This window comes from Vitis vinifera, chromosome 6 (genome assembly GCF_030704535.1).
Source record: "Vitis vinifera cultivar Pinot Noir 40024 chromosome 6, ASM3070453v1".
Taxonomy (NCBI): Eukaryota; Viridiplantae; Streptophyta; class Magnoliopsida; order Vitales; family Vitaceae; genus Vitis; species Vitis vinifera.
Genome location: NC_081810.1, coordinates 7,709,883 through 7,725,444, shown reverse-complemented (window position 1 = coordinate 7,725,444; position 15,562 = coordinate 7,709,883). Strand labels below are relative to the sequence as shown.

The following is a 15,562-nucleotide window of genomic DNA, read 5'->3' as shown; positions in this document are numbered from 1 at the left end:
CCTCTCAGTGTTTAAGTCTAGACAACCTTTCATTTTCCATTCCCAAAGAAAAAACCTTAGCTACCCTCCCAGCTCTCAAGGTAAAAGAGAAGCTTACACTTTTCTTTGTGTCGGGATCTAAAGAGAGAGTCATCAAGTGATAGATGTTTGGTTTGTGAGATATTCCTAATCAACTTGGAAAAAAGATTTGAGAACATCTAAATATAAGGTATATTATGAAACATCCTATAAAATAAAATTTAAAAATTGGCATATTTTTGTTGTGCCTAAAATCTAGTAACGTACTCCATCTTTTCAATTTAACACCACAATGATAATATAATGACTAAAATTATGTCCTTATATGGATTAAAGTGAAAATTTGTAATTATTGTAATCCTATTGGAACTCTTGAAGAGTTCATAAGAACTGATTAATTATCTAAAGAAAGAATTGAATTAAAAGGTTTTGAAAAATCAAAATTTTGTCTTACCCAGCAAATAAGTATTTTCCAAGTGGCTTATTAGTTCATTAATTTACATATATTGAAAGTTTTAATGCGATTTCATATGAATAAATTATACTACTTAGTTTCCCTATGGTTGTTCATTCACCTAAAGTGAATAAAAATTGGTTTCCTCCTAATTAAAGGAAAAAAAATGACTTGGTTTAGAAGTACCTTATCTTAGTGTTATTGCTATACTAGTATATCTTGCAAATTATATATAACCAAATATACAAGATTCTCAATCAACTTGCTTGCAGAATATAATTTTTCAATAATTCAAAAACTTTGGAATTAATGAGGTCAAACATGTACCACAATATCTTATAGAGCAATCAACATGAGTTTATTTTATTTAAAAGGATCTCAATCTCAATTGTTTGGATATGTATATGTTTGATATCTTTTGGATCTCAGCAAAGTTTGATATTCAAACAAGGTATGTATTTACCTATAAGAGTGTAAAAATATTTTAGAAATAATTTTTTTTTAAAAAAAACAATAATGCTACATCTTCAAATTATTCAAAGTTATTCACAATCCATGAAATAAGTCATGAAAATGTATAGCTAGATCAATTATTTAACATTTTGAGAATTATGTGGATTATCTAACATGAAAGATAATCTGATCAAATTATATAAAGATAATAATGTTTATATTGCACAACTTAAATGAGTATTTTTAAAAGGTGACAAAATTAAACATGTTTCCCCTAGGTTCTTTTATGCTCATGAGCTTTAAAAGAATGGTGAAATTGATATTTATCATATACAATTATATGATGATCTAACAAATCTACTCACAAAAAGATTATTATTTACTATATTGAAAAGTTAAGATACAACATTAAAATGCAAAGATTGAGACACCTATAAGTTGAAACATTGAAGAAACTATAATCCATGTCTACATAAGAGAGAGAGAATATTGATATGGATGCAATGCACTTTTTTTTTCTTTCAAATTTTGTCCCAATGGGTTTTGCTAACAAGGTTTTAATGAGGAGCACTAATGATCAAATCATTTAAAGAATATTGTATTTTTTTTTTCCCTTTCAATAAGATTTTTTATATTCAGTTTTTTCTATTAAGGTTTTAATAAGATATATTCTTAAGATTATTCAAGAAGTATTATAAAATTAAAACCAATGTATGTGAATTTATTTCATTATGGGGGCCGTGGATGATATTTCTTGATATAGATAAAGAATATAATATTAATGTAAATTTATTTCTAATTATTTATAAAAGGAAAAATCTATTGGTGAAATAATAATTTTTTTTATGAGGATTCTAGTTTATCCTTCTTTTAATTCCTTTTATCCATGGCAATTTTCAAGAAAAAAATTCAATCATGCCCTTAATCTCATTTGTTGAATCTTTATGGATTTATCATATACATGGAAGGCTCTTATAGAATTTAAGAGTCATGCCCAAGTTTTTCTGTTATTACTTTTGCGACAAATATTACAATGAGGCTATGTTTGGATAACTCAAGTGAAAATGAAATGAAGTCAAGAATGATTCCAAAGGTTATGTTTGGATTCATCCCTTAGTAAGAGGTATTTTGATTACCTAGTACAATTTATTTTTAAAAGCACTTTTTAAAAATTAAAAAATCAAAAACGTTTTTGGATAAATTATGGAAGATGGGCTTAAGGAATGGTTATATATAAACTAACTTTAATTCAAGTCTTATTAAAAATAAAAATAGTTTTGTAATTATAAATAAATTAAAAAATAAATAGTTTTTAATAAAATATGAAAACATGAATATTAATATTATAATAAAATCATAAATTACATTTTTATGAAAATTATAAAATATGAATATTAATATCTTATTAAAGCATAATTGATTTATTTTGTTACAAATAAATAATAATAATGTAAAATTAATAATTGATAGTACTATTTTAGTTTAAATGAATTTAAAAACAAACAAAGTTTAATTTTTTTAAGGTATAATTAAGTCAAAATTTTCATTACATGCATACCTTTAGTACTAGATTAAGGACATGATATTTTTAAATTTTTTATTTAATCTTTGAAATTTTTTATTTAATTTGTAATTAATTAATCAATTTTTGAATTTCAAATTATTTTTAGAAAGAAGATTTATTAAAGAATTTAAAACATTAATTATTTTTATTAATTTTTATAGTCATTATATATGTTTTTGAGTTTCAAATTATTTTTAAAAATTATTTAATTCTTAGTTTTTAAAAATTATTTCTCAAAAACAATAGTGAACACTCGTATAAATTTGTAAAACAAATATGTTTTTAAACCACACACCAAAAAAGTTTTTTTTTTATTATTATTGAAAACTAGGTATAATGAGAGTGTTTTTTTAAATAAAAATAAATATTTTTAACATTGAAATAAAAATAAATAATAATTTCAATTTTACATTCCTAAATACATACAAATGCACAAATTGAAATCACCAAATCCATTCCCATTTAAGGAGGAAGGGGAATGAAAACAAAAAAATTTGGCAAAAGCCCATCATGGGGACCTATTATTTTACAAGTAGTCCAGCCCCACCTTAGCCATTTTATGGGCTGAGTCTTGAGCCCACAAGACGTGGTGATGCTTATGTCTTCTATCAGGATTAGGGGTCTCCAAAAAGCCCGCGGCCCGCGGCCCGCTGGGCCCAAGCCCGGCCCGTAGCCTTGGCCCGTAGGCCCGCCCTTAGGCCCGGCCCGTAGGCCCGCCTTTAATTTTTTTTAAAAAAATAATATACTATATTTTTATATATATATAACTAACTCATTTAATAAGCACAAAAGAAATATAGCTCAGTTGGTTAGAGCCTTGAAATTTAAGCTTGAGGGGAGGGGTTCGAATCCCCCCCTCTTCCTTCCTTTATTTAAAAGCCATTTTGGCTTATTTAAAAAAGCCTGTGGCCCGGCCCGCCAGCCCGCGGGCTCATAGGCCGGGCCGCGGGCCTAGCATTTTAGCTCGGCCCGGCCCGGCCCGGCCCGTTGACCAGTCAACGGGCCCATAGGCCCGGCCCGAGCTGGGCCGCAGGCCTCCTATTTACGGCCCGGCCCGCCCATTGGAGACCCTTGATCAGGATTGTTTTTATAGGCGATTCCTCTCATATGGGATTGCTAACATTAATCAATGAAAAATAGGACACACCAATCGGCTATAAACCTTTGGATATCTAATATGCCCAAACAAAACAAAATATATTCGATTTTAAACAAATTTATAATATTAAATAAAAATAATATAATATTTTTAAATTTTATAAAATTAGTTTAAAGTAAATAATTAAATTTTCTTTTATTTTTAATATATTCACATTTAAATATTATACTTATCTCATTTAATAAAATTTAAAATATTAATATGATTTAATTTGATAATATTAAAGATATAAAATAATATTATTGATTTTTAATTTATTTTTATATATTTTAAATTTTTTATAATTATTTTTAATTTTAATAATATATAAATTACATATTTATCATGTGACGCATTTGAAACCACTGGATTGTTCGATCCAGATATGAAAACATCGGGAAAAACCAACTTGGCTGTCAGGAAGCTGACGTTGAACCAAAATGTTTGGTACTAGGCCACTAGGAGTATAGACTGCAATGGGTGCAGCAACAACGTCTCAATTCTACGTGCCTCAGCTGCCGTCGCTTACTCTACAGCTGATTTCCGCCTCGCTGGCCGTCCGCCTCTGAAGGTCACCTTCTCCGCCGGCGTCACTGCCACTACCGGTTTCCGTGTACCCAACGGAGGACGAGCTCACGGGGGTTTGACTTCCTCATCGGCCTTGATGTTGCCTCAGAATCCGGTCGCCGGCGACATATGCGCCGCAGCTCTGACTGGCGGCACTGTTCTCTCGCTGATTCAGTTTTGGGGAGGGATTGCGAAACGAGGATTCACAGGCCAGGTGCGGACTGTTTGATTTTCTATCTTCTGTGCAAGGAATTTTCTGTTGTGACTGGCCCTCGCTTGGTTTGGTGGCAGAAAAGGGAAAGGAAAGAAAAGTGAAGTCTGAGTATTAACAACTTTCTCTTGTTTCTCTTTGTTCTTTTTCCAAGAAACGGAGAGAAATCTAACTGGAACGGGATTGACTTTGTTTTTCTTTTGGTGATTCGAGAGCGATTTCAACTTGAATAGCAAATAAACCCTACTATTTTTAATCTGGTGTCAGAATTTACTGAAATTAGTAGCTCAGCATGTACAAGGTGACTGGATTTAAGGCTTTGTTGAGTTGAGTTAAGCTGCAGTGAACTTTAATCCCCTAGGATGTCGAATTAAGAATCATTTACACGAGGTTTTGCAATAGAAATCCTCAATTTTGGGATAGGGAGTTCATAGGTTGTTTCATGTATTTAGAATTTAGAAGTACTGTGAACACCATGGTCATTGAGCTTCATGAAATTGGTTAGTATTAGCAGAAAATTGAACTCGGAATTGTTTGATTGAAAGCAAATTGGTTTATGGGTGCTAAACCTTCGCTTTAGTAAGTGAGGAATGGAAAGATTTCATTGAAATTGTTGGTTTGGAAATTTCCTTAAAAGCTTAATTTTTATCATTGAATTGATGCCCTTGACATGCTGAGGCAAACCTCAGATTGAACAAGAATGTAGCTGATCTCCAAGATCGTCTGTTGCATTCACAGCTTATGAGACTTTTGATGTTAGATGTGAGTCCCTTAGAATTTATCTCTTCTCGTTCTGGGTTGAATCATCAAAATTGAGTTTCTGCCTATGGAAATCAGGAGGCTTCTATCTTATGAACTACATGCCTCCTCTTTTTCCTTGCCTCCTCTTTTTTAATGGATCCATTGCAGATCTTTCCATAAGTTTTATCATAATAATAATATTTATTATCATCATCATCATCATCATCATCTATGCAGGAACCCTCCACAAGATCTTTACAGATTCCAGAAGGGATTAATTATTCTATGGGCAATTTGTTAGTTTTTAAATCAAGTGCCATATCTTGGGAACATCATTATTCATCTTCTACCTTTCTATAAAGGTTACTCATTCTTATATTCTCTTGTTTAGACAGTGAGTAGGAAATTTGTCCATATAAGCGTTGGATTGGTTTTCATGCTTTTCTGGCCTTTGTTCAGGTAAAGTCATGTGACTAAAATTTTTTTCCATAATTTGATCTCATAACTGCCTGATGAATTGGTATTACTAATTATTGGTTTACTACAGCTCGGGCTGTCGGGGAGCACTTTTAGCAGCTCTTATTCCAGGCGTCAATATTATACGAATGCTTCTTTTAGGACTAGGAATATGGAAGGATGAGGCTGTTGTCAAGTCAATGAGCAGATACGGAGATCACAGGTTACAATTTTGGAAGAAATCTTATTTCAGGACGTTTCTATTAAAATCCCATTTGCATCTTACAACTAGCTGGCCCTCAGGCCATTCCCACTTAGTGACGTTTCTGTTTCCACAAACAAGCCTGTCTGGACTTATAAACCAAACTTGTTTGGACCTTTTTCTTTTTTTCTCTGGTCATAACAAGGAACGGATTTGGTGATTCTAATTACCAGAAATGTTGCCACTTCAATTAAGGATATTTCTGGACTGGGAACCCATTCTACAAGCCATGTTGTAACATAATGGTGGCTCTGTACAGAGAGTGAACATTTTAATTAAGCCATATTTCTTTCTATTGGTTAGTTGTTTGTTCCTTGACACAAGTTGCTCAATTTCTCGTTAGCTTGTTCCATGCATCAGGGAACTTCTCAAGGGACCACTATGCTATGCCTTAGCTATTACTCTTGCCTGTGCAATCTATTGGAGAACTTCCCCCATTGCAATTGCTGCAATTTGCAACTTGTGTGCTGGAGATGGTATAGTCCACAAGAAGACTTGACTTACAACACAAATGAAAAAAAGGAAGGCTATGCTTGGAACTTTCCTGAACTTATCTTTTTCAATACAACTTGGGCTTATAGACTTTTTTCACCTATTAAATTTTCAGGTTTAGCTGACCTTGTGGGAAGGCGGTTTGGCATTCAGAAAATTCCCTACAACAGAAACAAGTCCTTCTCTGGTAGCCTGGCAATGGCAGTTGCTGGTTTTTTGGCATCTATTGGGTAACTTTGCCTGGCTCCTTCTGTCGCTTTGTTTTTTTGCCACCAAATGAGTCTGTGGATTTCCTAGTAATTAACTAATTAATAATGTTGTAACAGGTACATGCATTATTTTGCCTCATTTGGGTTCATTCAAGAAAGTTGGGAAATGGTTTTCGGTTTCTTGGTTGTTTCTCTTGGCTCAACATTGGTGGAATCGCTCCCTATAAGCAATGAAATTGATGACAACCTCACAATTCCTGTGACTTCTCTATTGTTGGGTACTCTTGTTTTCTAATCTTGAGCATCTTCATAGTCTGTGGCTATCTTTTCATTGTGTTTCACCCACTGGATTTACAGAACATCTGAAAACTATAAGCTTTTTCTCAATATTGAAAGAGATAGAAAGAGAGACATTTAGATGGATGGCTGCACCAGGATATGGGGGCTTTAATTCCAGAATGCTGATCAGCATCTGTTAACAACTTCCCAAATGCAGTGACTTGAGAAGATGCTCATTTTCCTTGTTGCATTGCATAAAATTCTTCTTGGGACACAATAAAATGCGCAAGTTTCTTACTATCAAATCCAATTGGACTCCTTTTCCTCTCATAAATGATATTATATCTTTTAGGAGCCTCCAGGATTGACTATGAAAAGCAGCAGGACAATAAACTGATGAATATTTTCCAGCTTGTGTATAAACAGCCTGTACAGGAACTATATACAGAAAAGGGTAAGGTAAAGAATCTTTTGTAACAAATTGTACATGTGGCTAAGTATTATTGACTGAAGTAATACAATTATAGGGACTGTAATGGATGAGTTTTATTTTGTCTAACATCCCCCCTCAAATGCCCAGGGTGAAGGAGCATTGTGAGCTTGCTTCAAAGATAAATGAACCTTTGAACTGAACAAATAGCAGATTTTGAGCTACCCGTTCCATCACAATTTGGTAGTCAATTTCCACATTCTTTGTATGTGTGTGGAGAATAGGATTGGCAGCTAAATATGTTGTAGTCAGGTTATCATAGGGAATTACTGGACCTTTAAAAGGGACTCAATCCTAGTAAGTTCAACAACATTGGCCACTCCACGACATTTAAATTCGGTGCTAGAGGCAACACATTGCTTAGAAGACGTCTAGGAGACAAGGTTGGGATTTTGGAAAACATGATAATCACTCGTGCTTCGATGGTCATCAGGGCAACTAGCCTACGCAGCATCTGTGTAACATGTTAAAGATAGATTAGAGAAACCTTGGAGAGAGATGCCATAATGGAGAGTGCTCGACAAATATATGAGAGTAGGCTTGACAACTTGCCAATGTGTCTCTGTAGGAGCATGGAGAAACTGACTAGCTTTATTAACTACAAAGCATATGTCAAGTCTAGTAAGACTGCAATGTTGGAGTGCTCCAACAACACTTCGATACTCAGAAGAATTAGATAATAAGACCCTATCATGAAGAGAAAGGGAAGGCTAGAAGAGATAGGGGTTTAGAGGTTTGCATGGATGTTTGAATAAGTAAATTCTTGATATATTTGGTTTGATAGAGATGAAGACAAGTTCCAATCTGATGAGCCTGAAATCTCAAAAAATGATCTGTCTCCAAGATCTTTCAAAGTAAATTTAATGTTAGAGGGGAAAGATGAGATCTTGTATGAGGATAGGGTTGCTTCCTATGATGACAATGTCATCCGCATAGACTAAGATGATGAGGACACCATAGAGGCATAGAGGAATAAAGGAATGAAGCCCCAATTAAGAAGAAAAGAGCTCAACTAATTAGTATACCAAACTCATGGAGATTGTTTCAAACCATAGAGAACTTGAAAAATTAATTAATCGGTACCAATAGTCCTTGCTTAATCTCACATTCTTTGGTAACACAAGGGTGCTTATACATAAACACAAGATTGCACAAATGCTTATAATTAAGTGGTATTATGGTTTCTATTTTGGCTATTTAATTAAGGTTATTTGGTTAAAAGAATTATTGAAAACCCAAATTTGGAAATCTAAGAGTATGTTTGGTTGTTGTTTTCAAGAACTATTTTCTGTTCTTAAAAACAAAAAGCACTAAAAACTTGTTTGATAGACGAAGTTATTTTTGTTTTTCTTGTTTTCCATGTTCTCAAAATGGCACTTTTTAGAGAACAAAAAAATGTTGTTTTTCCTGTTTTTTTTTATTGTTTAGAGAACAAAAAAAAAGGCACAAGAGAATAGTTGTTCTCCGTGTTTTTCTTCTCCCCGTTCTCACATTTCCTCTCCTTCAGCACAGTGGCGACATCTCCAGCAGCACGAAATGAAGGTAACTCCACCAACACATCTATGCTTTCTTTTTATTTCTACACATGTTGAAGTTCTTTTTGGTAGATCTAGTAAAATAAGCTTATTTTGGTAACATTTGTTGAGAAAAATGTTAGATTTGGGTAAGAAAATAATTTATTTTGGTATTGTAGAAGCTATTTTGTTTGTTTTGAAATCTAATTTTTGTTTGGAATAAGATTGTTTCTCAGTTTTGTTATTCGAATGAGATCTAAGTTTTTTTTTTCTATCATGTGTTTTTAGTTTTCTGATTTTTCCCATTTAGATATTGAGAAAATTGGATAACGAGAAAGAAAATATATATATATATATATATATATCTAATTTTTCTCGTTTCTTAGTTTTTTTCTTTTTTTGAGTTGTTTTGTTCAAGAAAAACAAATACTTGCTTAAGAACATGGAAGTTGGTGAAAACAAGTTGCTAGGAAATTCAGCATTAATTAAATATGAAATTCATCTTTAATGAAAGGGTTTTGCAAGTGAAAGTCATTTTCAAATTTCAAGAAAGGGAGAGACGAGAGAGACAGAGAGAGAGAGAGAGAGAGTTGTAACTTGTAAATAATAAGGTAATCTTGGGTAAGAGTTTTTTTCAAGATTAGCACGCTAACCCTCATTCAAAGATATTTTTAAGGGACATGAGGGTCATTTGTATGAATAAAATTGTTTGGTGAAATAAAATTTCATAAATAAAGAGAAAATACATATATTGGTCAAAGCATTTTCAAACTTCAAACTTCACAAATAAGAACACCATCTTCAGCTATGCATTGGAATCCCCTTAGAAAGTGAACACCATCAATTAAAATTTACCTAACTCATAAGTCAAACAATAATGAACAAATACAGTGTCAATGTAAACAATTATTGGTCAAAGCAAATTTATTAAAATAAAAGTTTGGTTGCTTTGACTTTGATAATCCAAATAAAAATTATATTTAGATTAATTACTAAAAATAAAATTTAGAATAAAAATTTTGTTTATATGAAAACTAAAACTTATTTTGATGGTTTCTTTGCATTCTTTTTCTACATCTCAAATGGATATATTTGCATCTATTTTCATGTCCTATATATTACCTCAACAGCAACAGGTGCCCTCCACTACTTTTCCACCCAAGATCTACCAAACACTGATGATGAGGAAGAGATGGATGACAATTTGGAACATGGTGGAGTGCATGTGGATGTAGATATTGAGATCCCTGATAATCCTCTATGACCAAAGATGGTAGGAGTGACCACCCGTTTTGGAAAGCGTGCAACTAATCCTTTATTAGAGCGTAAAGGTAAGAAAGAGTCCAAATTAAGTCAAATGGGAGATGCTTTGAAAGTTTGGGCTGAGACATCAAAGGCTAAAATAGAAACATCTCGAGTTAGAACTGAGGTATTGTTGGCTAGAGTGGAAAGATATAAGAGTGGAACTAGTAGTGAAGCTACTAGTGCAAGTACTAATGATTTTAGCATAACAAGGTGCATGGCAACCTTACAAACCATTGAATTGCTAAATAATGACAAATATTTAAAAGTTATTAAGAAATTCACAACGTCGGAGTGAAGAGAGATATTTATGAATAAGTCTAATGAAAGGAAAAAGGTATAGCTTGATAGGCTTTAAATGTGAATGTCTGGATGAATAATTATTCTGATGACATTATAATATGTACTATTTCTCTTTTGGTTAGAATCTTTTAGCATGCTTTTTAGTTTGTCATTGTATGGATGTTATTTATGGTTATGAAACTTATATTATATCTACTTTAATGTTCATTTCATTCTAATTATATTGTGAGTTAATTTGTTTTGCGTAGTAACCAATGGATGATAATAGCATAAACAGTGGTTCACTATATGAGTCAACTTCATCTTCTGAAAGGGACAATGATTTAGATGAAATTTTTATTGTTCACATAATAAATGAGTATGAGGAAATATTTTTATGCAAGACACCTCAAAGGATATCAATGTTAAGTAGTGCACAAATTGTAAGAGATATGATAGAAGGTCATTCTTAAACATGCTATGAACTATTTTGAATGGATAAAGAAACATTTATGAACCTTTGCGATCATCTTAAGAGACATGAAAACTTACAAGATACACCATTAGTCACAGTTGAAGGGACAATTACTATGTTCTTACTAATTGTAGGATATAATGTAAGAATAAGGGTTGTAGTAAACCGTTTTCAACACTCCACAGAGATTGTCATTCGACACTTTAAAGAAGTTAGACGTGCATTCTCATACGTCCTAGCAATATGGTCAATGAGGTTTCTTCATATGTTGTTAATAATCCTAAATATTTTCCGTGGTTTAAGGTAAGAGTTTATAAAAAATATTTATAAATGTGAATTTCATGTACAGAAATAGTTTTTATGACTATTGTTTAATTTATTTCCTTAATAATAATAAATGTTTGTTGTTGTAGGACTGTATTGGTGCAATTGATGACACTCATATTAGTGCATAGATCCTAGTTGATAAACAAACTAGCTTTAGGGGTAGAAAAACAATTATAACACAAAATGTTATGTGTGAATGTGATTTTGATATGATGTTTACATTTGTTTATGTTAGTTGGAAAGGAACAATAAACGATGCACGTGTCTTTTTGGATGCATTAACTAGACCAGAAGTCAATTTTCCTTGGCCAAGTGAAGGAAAATATTATTTAGTTTATTCTGGTTATCCTTGTATATCTAGATTTTTGCTACCATATTGAGGTGAACAATATCATTTATAAGAATATCGGGGTAAATGTAATCAACCTATCATGTATAAAGAACTTTTTAATTATAAACATTCATTTCTTCAGAATATTATTGAAAGATGTTTTGGTGTTTTGAAGACTCAATTTCCAATATTAAGGATGATGCCTTGTTATAAGCCAAGTAGGCAACCATCAATTGTTGTTACATGTTGTACCCATCATAATTGGATTCGTCTATCAACCCAAAATGATCGGTTGTTTAGAGAATATGAGGTAGAAGACCCTTCAATCTAAGGTGAAGAAGAGAACACAAGTAACACAAACCATTCAATTGATTTATCATATGAGAGTACAGCAACTATGGCAGCTTGTAGAGATCAAATTGCTCAAGTGATGTGGTCAAATTATATCAATGTCAATCCATGACTTATCCTATTTTTAATTTTAAATATTTGTTAATACGTTAGTGTTTTGTTAGAATTTATATATATTTGTTAACTTAACTAGTTCTCATTAGTGTATGTGATGTTTGTTGTAATTTCTAATGATTAAATATTGCTCATAAATTTAATTTATAATTGTAAAAGTACGATGAATAAAAAACCCATGTGTTATTGTGGGTATGGACGAATGCGTATTTTTATGTCGAAAACATAGAAGAATAATGGTTGTTGGTTTTATCGTTGTCCATTATATCATGTAAGTATGTTTAATTATTATATGAAAACATATTGATATTAGTGAAATACATACATCATATTTTATTTTATTTTTAATAATTTATGTATTGTAGGAACATCCTCATTGCTTTATATGGGTTGACGAGTATAATTTACAACAACTTCAACAACTAGTTGTCAACTTACGACACCCAATGTTTGCCACAAATCCTCAAAGTCGTCTTCTTATTGGTGGTTATGAGTGTAGCATTGTCATGTGTTTTTTTATTATTTATCATATTTCTTCTTCTTATTTTAATTATTGTTAAGTGAATGTATATGTTATCTAAAAAATTATCATCTATAAACTCTAGAACTTTAATATATTATATTAAAATATGATGTTGGTATCATAATACTTATAGTATTTATTTGTGTTAATATTGATTGTGTTAGTATACATATAATTTGAATGATTTTTTTTATTGAAAACATGTATTAGTCTAATGCATTTATAATTAAAATAAATGTTTTCAAAATGATTATAAAGTTTACCATATATACAAATATAAATATTATTGAAATGAATATAGTTACACATGGTTACAAAGTTACCATTTAAGAAAATTATAACTGGTATAAAATTTTTTAAATGAAATATTGTTTTTAATTTAAATGAATTGTGTATATAAAAATTATTTATATATTTATAATATCAAGTTACTTGAAGAAAACACTTCATTAATAAATAAATAAATAAATAAAATAAAAAACTTCCAAGCATATTTTTTGTTTTACTTGTTCTAAAAAACTTTTTCACTAACTCAACCAAACATGTTTTTTTTTTTTTTAGAACAAAAAACGTTTTCCAAAATTCAATTCCCAAACACATTTTTTTTTTAAATACCAATTTTTTTTTTAATAATAGTTTTTAAAAACAACAACCAAACAAGTTCTAACCCTTCTTTTTTTATCTTTTTTTTTTTTTACAAAAATATCTTTATTTTTTTGTTATAAAAATAACATTTTTTTAACCTACATATAAATACATGAAATGATGAAAGGCATTTTTGTCAAAAATTGATTACTTTTTTCAATTAAAAACATAGGAGGGATTAAATCTACAAAGTTGATGATTATTTTATCTCTTTTAAACAATTAATTCTGCAATCAATTGAAGTTCATCTAATTGGTCAATGGATAAATAGGATTCAATGAGTTGAATCAAGTGATTTAAGCTCATATGATGGACTTTAGTCACTTAAGTCCATGAGTCGTCAATATAAACCCTTTGAGTTCTATGTCAAGATCCAAACAGAGAGTTAACAAGTGAAAGATGCTTGATCTTCAAGGTATTTTTCATCAACTTGGAAAAAGATTTGGGAACATCCAAATCTAAGACATATTTTGAAATACCTGAGAAAATAAAAATTAAAAATTGACATATTATTCATTGCACCTAGGATCTAGTGGTATGCTCCATCTTTTCAATCCAACACCACAATGATAATATGCTTGACTAAAAATATGTCCTCATATGGATTAAAGAGTTTGTAATTGTTGTAAACTAGTTGGAACTCCTAAATATTTCATAAGAACTAATTAATTATTTAAAGAAAGAATCAAGTTAAAAGATCTTCAAAAACCAAAATTTTATCATAACCTAAAAATAAAGTATTTCTTAGTGGTGTATTAGCCCATTAATTTATGTTTATTGAAAGTTCTAAAGTACTTTCATATGAACAATCATACCCCTTAGCTTTCGTATGGTTGTTTATTCACTTTGAGTGGCTTTGACCATCTCATCTAAAAACCAATTGGTGATTGGTGATGGTAAGTCAAACCTTTTATGGTATTCGACATTACATCTCACATGCCTATTTTAATAAGAGTCATCATTTAGGTAACTCATCCTTAAACTTAAGAGTGATATTATTGCACCCTAATAATCCCTTTCCTTACATAAGGCTCCCATGATTCAAACTCATGACTTTGACTCTGATAACAATTTTTAAAACAGGCTTTAACTATTTGATTTGAAAACCAATTGGTAGTCGATGAGGGTAGGACAAACCTTTTATGACATTTGACATAACACCTTACAACCTTATTCTAAAAGCCATCATTTAGGTGACTCATCCCCTTGCTTAAAAGCTATATTGTTGCATCCTAACAATACATGATCAAATATACAACATTCTCCATCATCTTGCTTGCAAGATATAATTGTGTACTATTTCAAAGAACATGCGTTATGATATTTTCATGGAACAATCAACATGAGTTTATCTTACTCAAAATTATCAAAGTCTCGATTGCACAAATATGCATGCAAACATTTGATATCTTTTAGACCTCCCTAAAACTTGATTTAAAACAAAATATATATTTGCCTATGGTAGTATAAAAATATTGTGGACATTAGTTAAACAAGTAATAATAGTCACATTGAGAATCATATGGATTATGTTGCATAAAAAATAATCCGATCAAATTATATGACGATAGTAAGTTTTATGTTGCATAAATTAAATGAGGATTTTTAAAAGCCAACTAAACTAAACATATTTTCCCTAAGTTCTTCTATGCACACGAGTTCTAGGAGAATGGAGAAATTGACGCAACATGTACGAATATATAATAATCTAACAGATCTACTCATATAAACATTATTATTTATTACTTTAAAAAAGTTAAGACGCAACATTAGAGTATGAAAATTGAGAAAAAATCTATAAGTTGAAACATTGAAGAAAGTATAACTTATATCTACGTGAGAGGGCCGGGGAATATTGATATAGATATACTATACTTTTTTTCATGCAATTTTTGTCTTAATGAATTCGTTTTAATGAGTTTTACTATAAGGTTTTATTGAGGAGCAATAAGGGTCAAATCATTTAAAGAGCATTACATTTCTTTCTCTTCACAAGGATTTTTTATATATTTTTCCCTTATGATTATTCAAAAGGAAATGTTATGAAACTAAAAATTATAAATATCACTCGTGAATAATCATAATTATCATCATTCTCAATATAGATATTGAACATAATCTTAACATGAATTTACTTCATACTATCGATAAAAGGAAAATTTGCTAATAAAATAATAAAATACAATTTTGATGAGGATTTTAGTACTGTTATTCTTTTTTTTAACTTTTTTTTTTTTTGGTTCATAAGACTCGTGAATAATCATAAATATCATCATTCTCAATATAGATATTGAACATAATCTTAACATGAATTTACTTCATACTACCGATAAAAGGAAAATTTGCTAATAAAATAATAAAATA

At 30.8% G+C, this 15,562-nt stretch overlaps 1 protein-coding gene across 3 annotated transcripts; it reads left to right on the top strand.

Moving 5' to 3' along the window:
- The first annotated feature begins 3,985 nt into the window (after positions 1-3,985).
- On the top strand, positions 3,986-7,403 carry LOC100243279 (farnesol kinase, chloroplastic). Of its 3 annotated transcripts, none has more exons than XM_010652577.3 (6): positions 3,986-4,408; positions 5,542-5,605; positions 5,694-5,825; positions 6,225-6,340; positions 6,472-6,586; positions 6,683-7,403. In XM_010652577.3, exons 1-6 carry the CDS (start codon positions 4,324-4,326, stop codon positions 6,858-6,860), a joined length of 690 nt encoding a protein of 229 aa, XP_010650879.1. In that variant the 5' UTR covers positions 3,986-4,323; the 3' UTR covers positions 6,861-7,403. The 3 variants fall into 3 exon arrangements, with proteins under 3 accessions (XP_010650879.1, XP_059593495.1, XP_059593496.1); XM_059737512.1 differs by having other exon boundaries at positions 5,538-5,605; XM_059737513.1 differs by lacking the exons at positions 5,542-5,605; positions 5,694-5,825 and having other exon boundaries at positions 3,999-4,408; positions 6,225-6,586.
- The last annotated feature ends 8,159 nt before the right edge of the window (positions 7,404-15,562 follow it).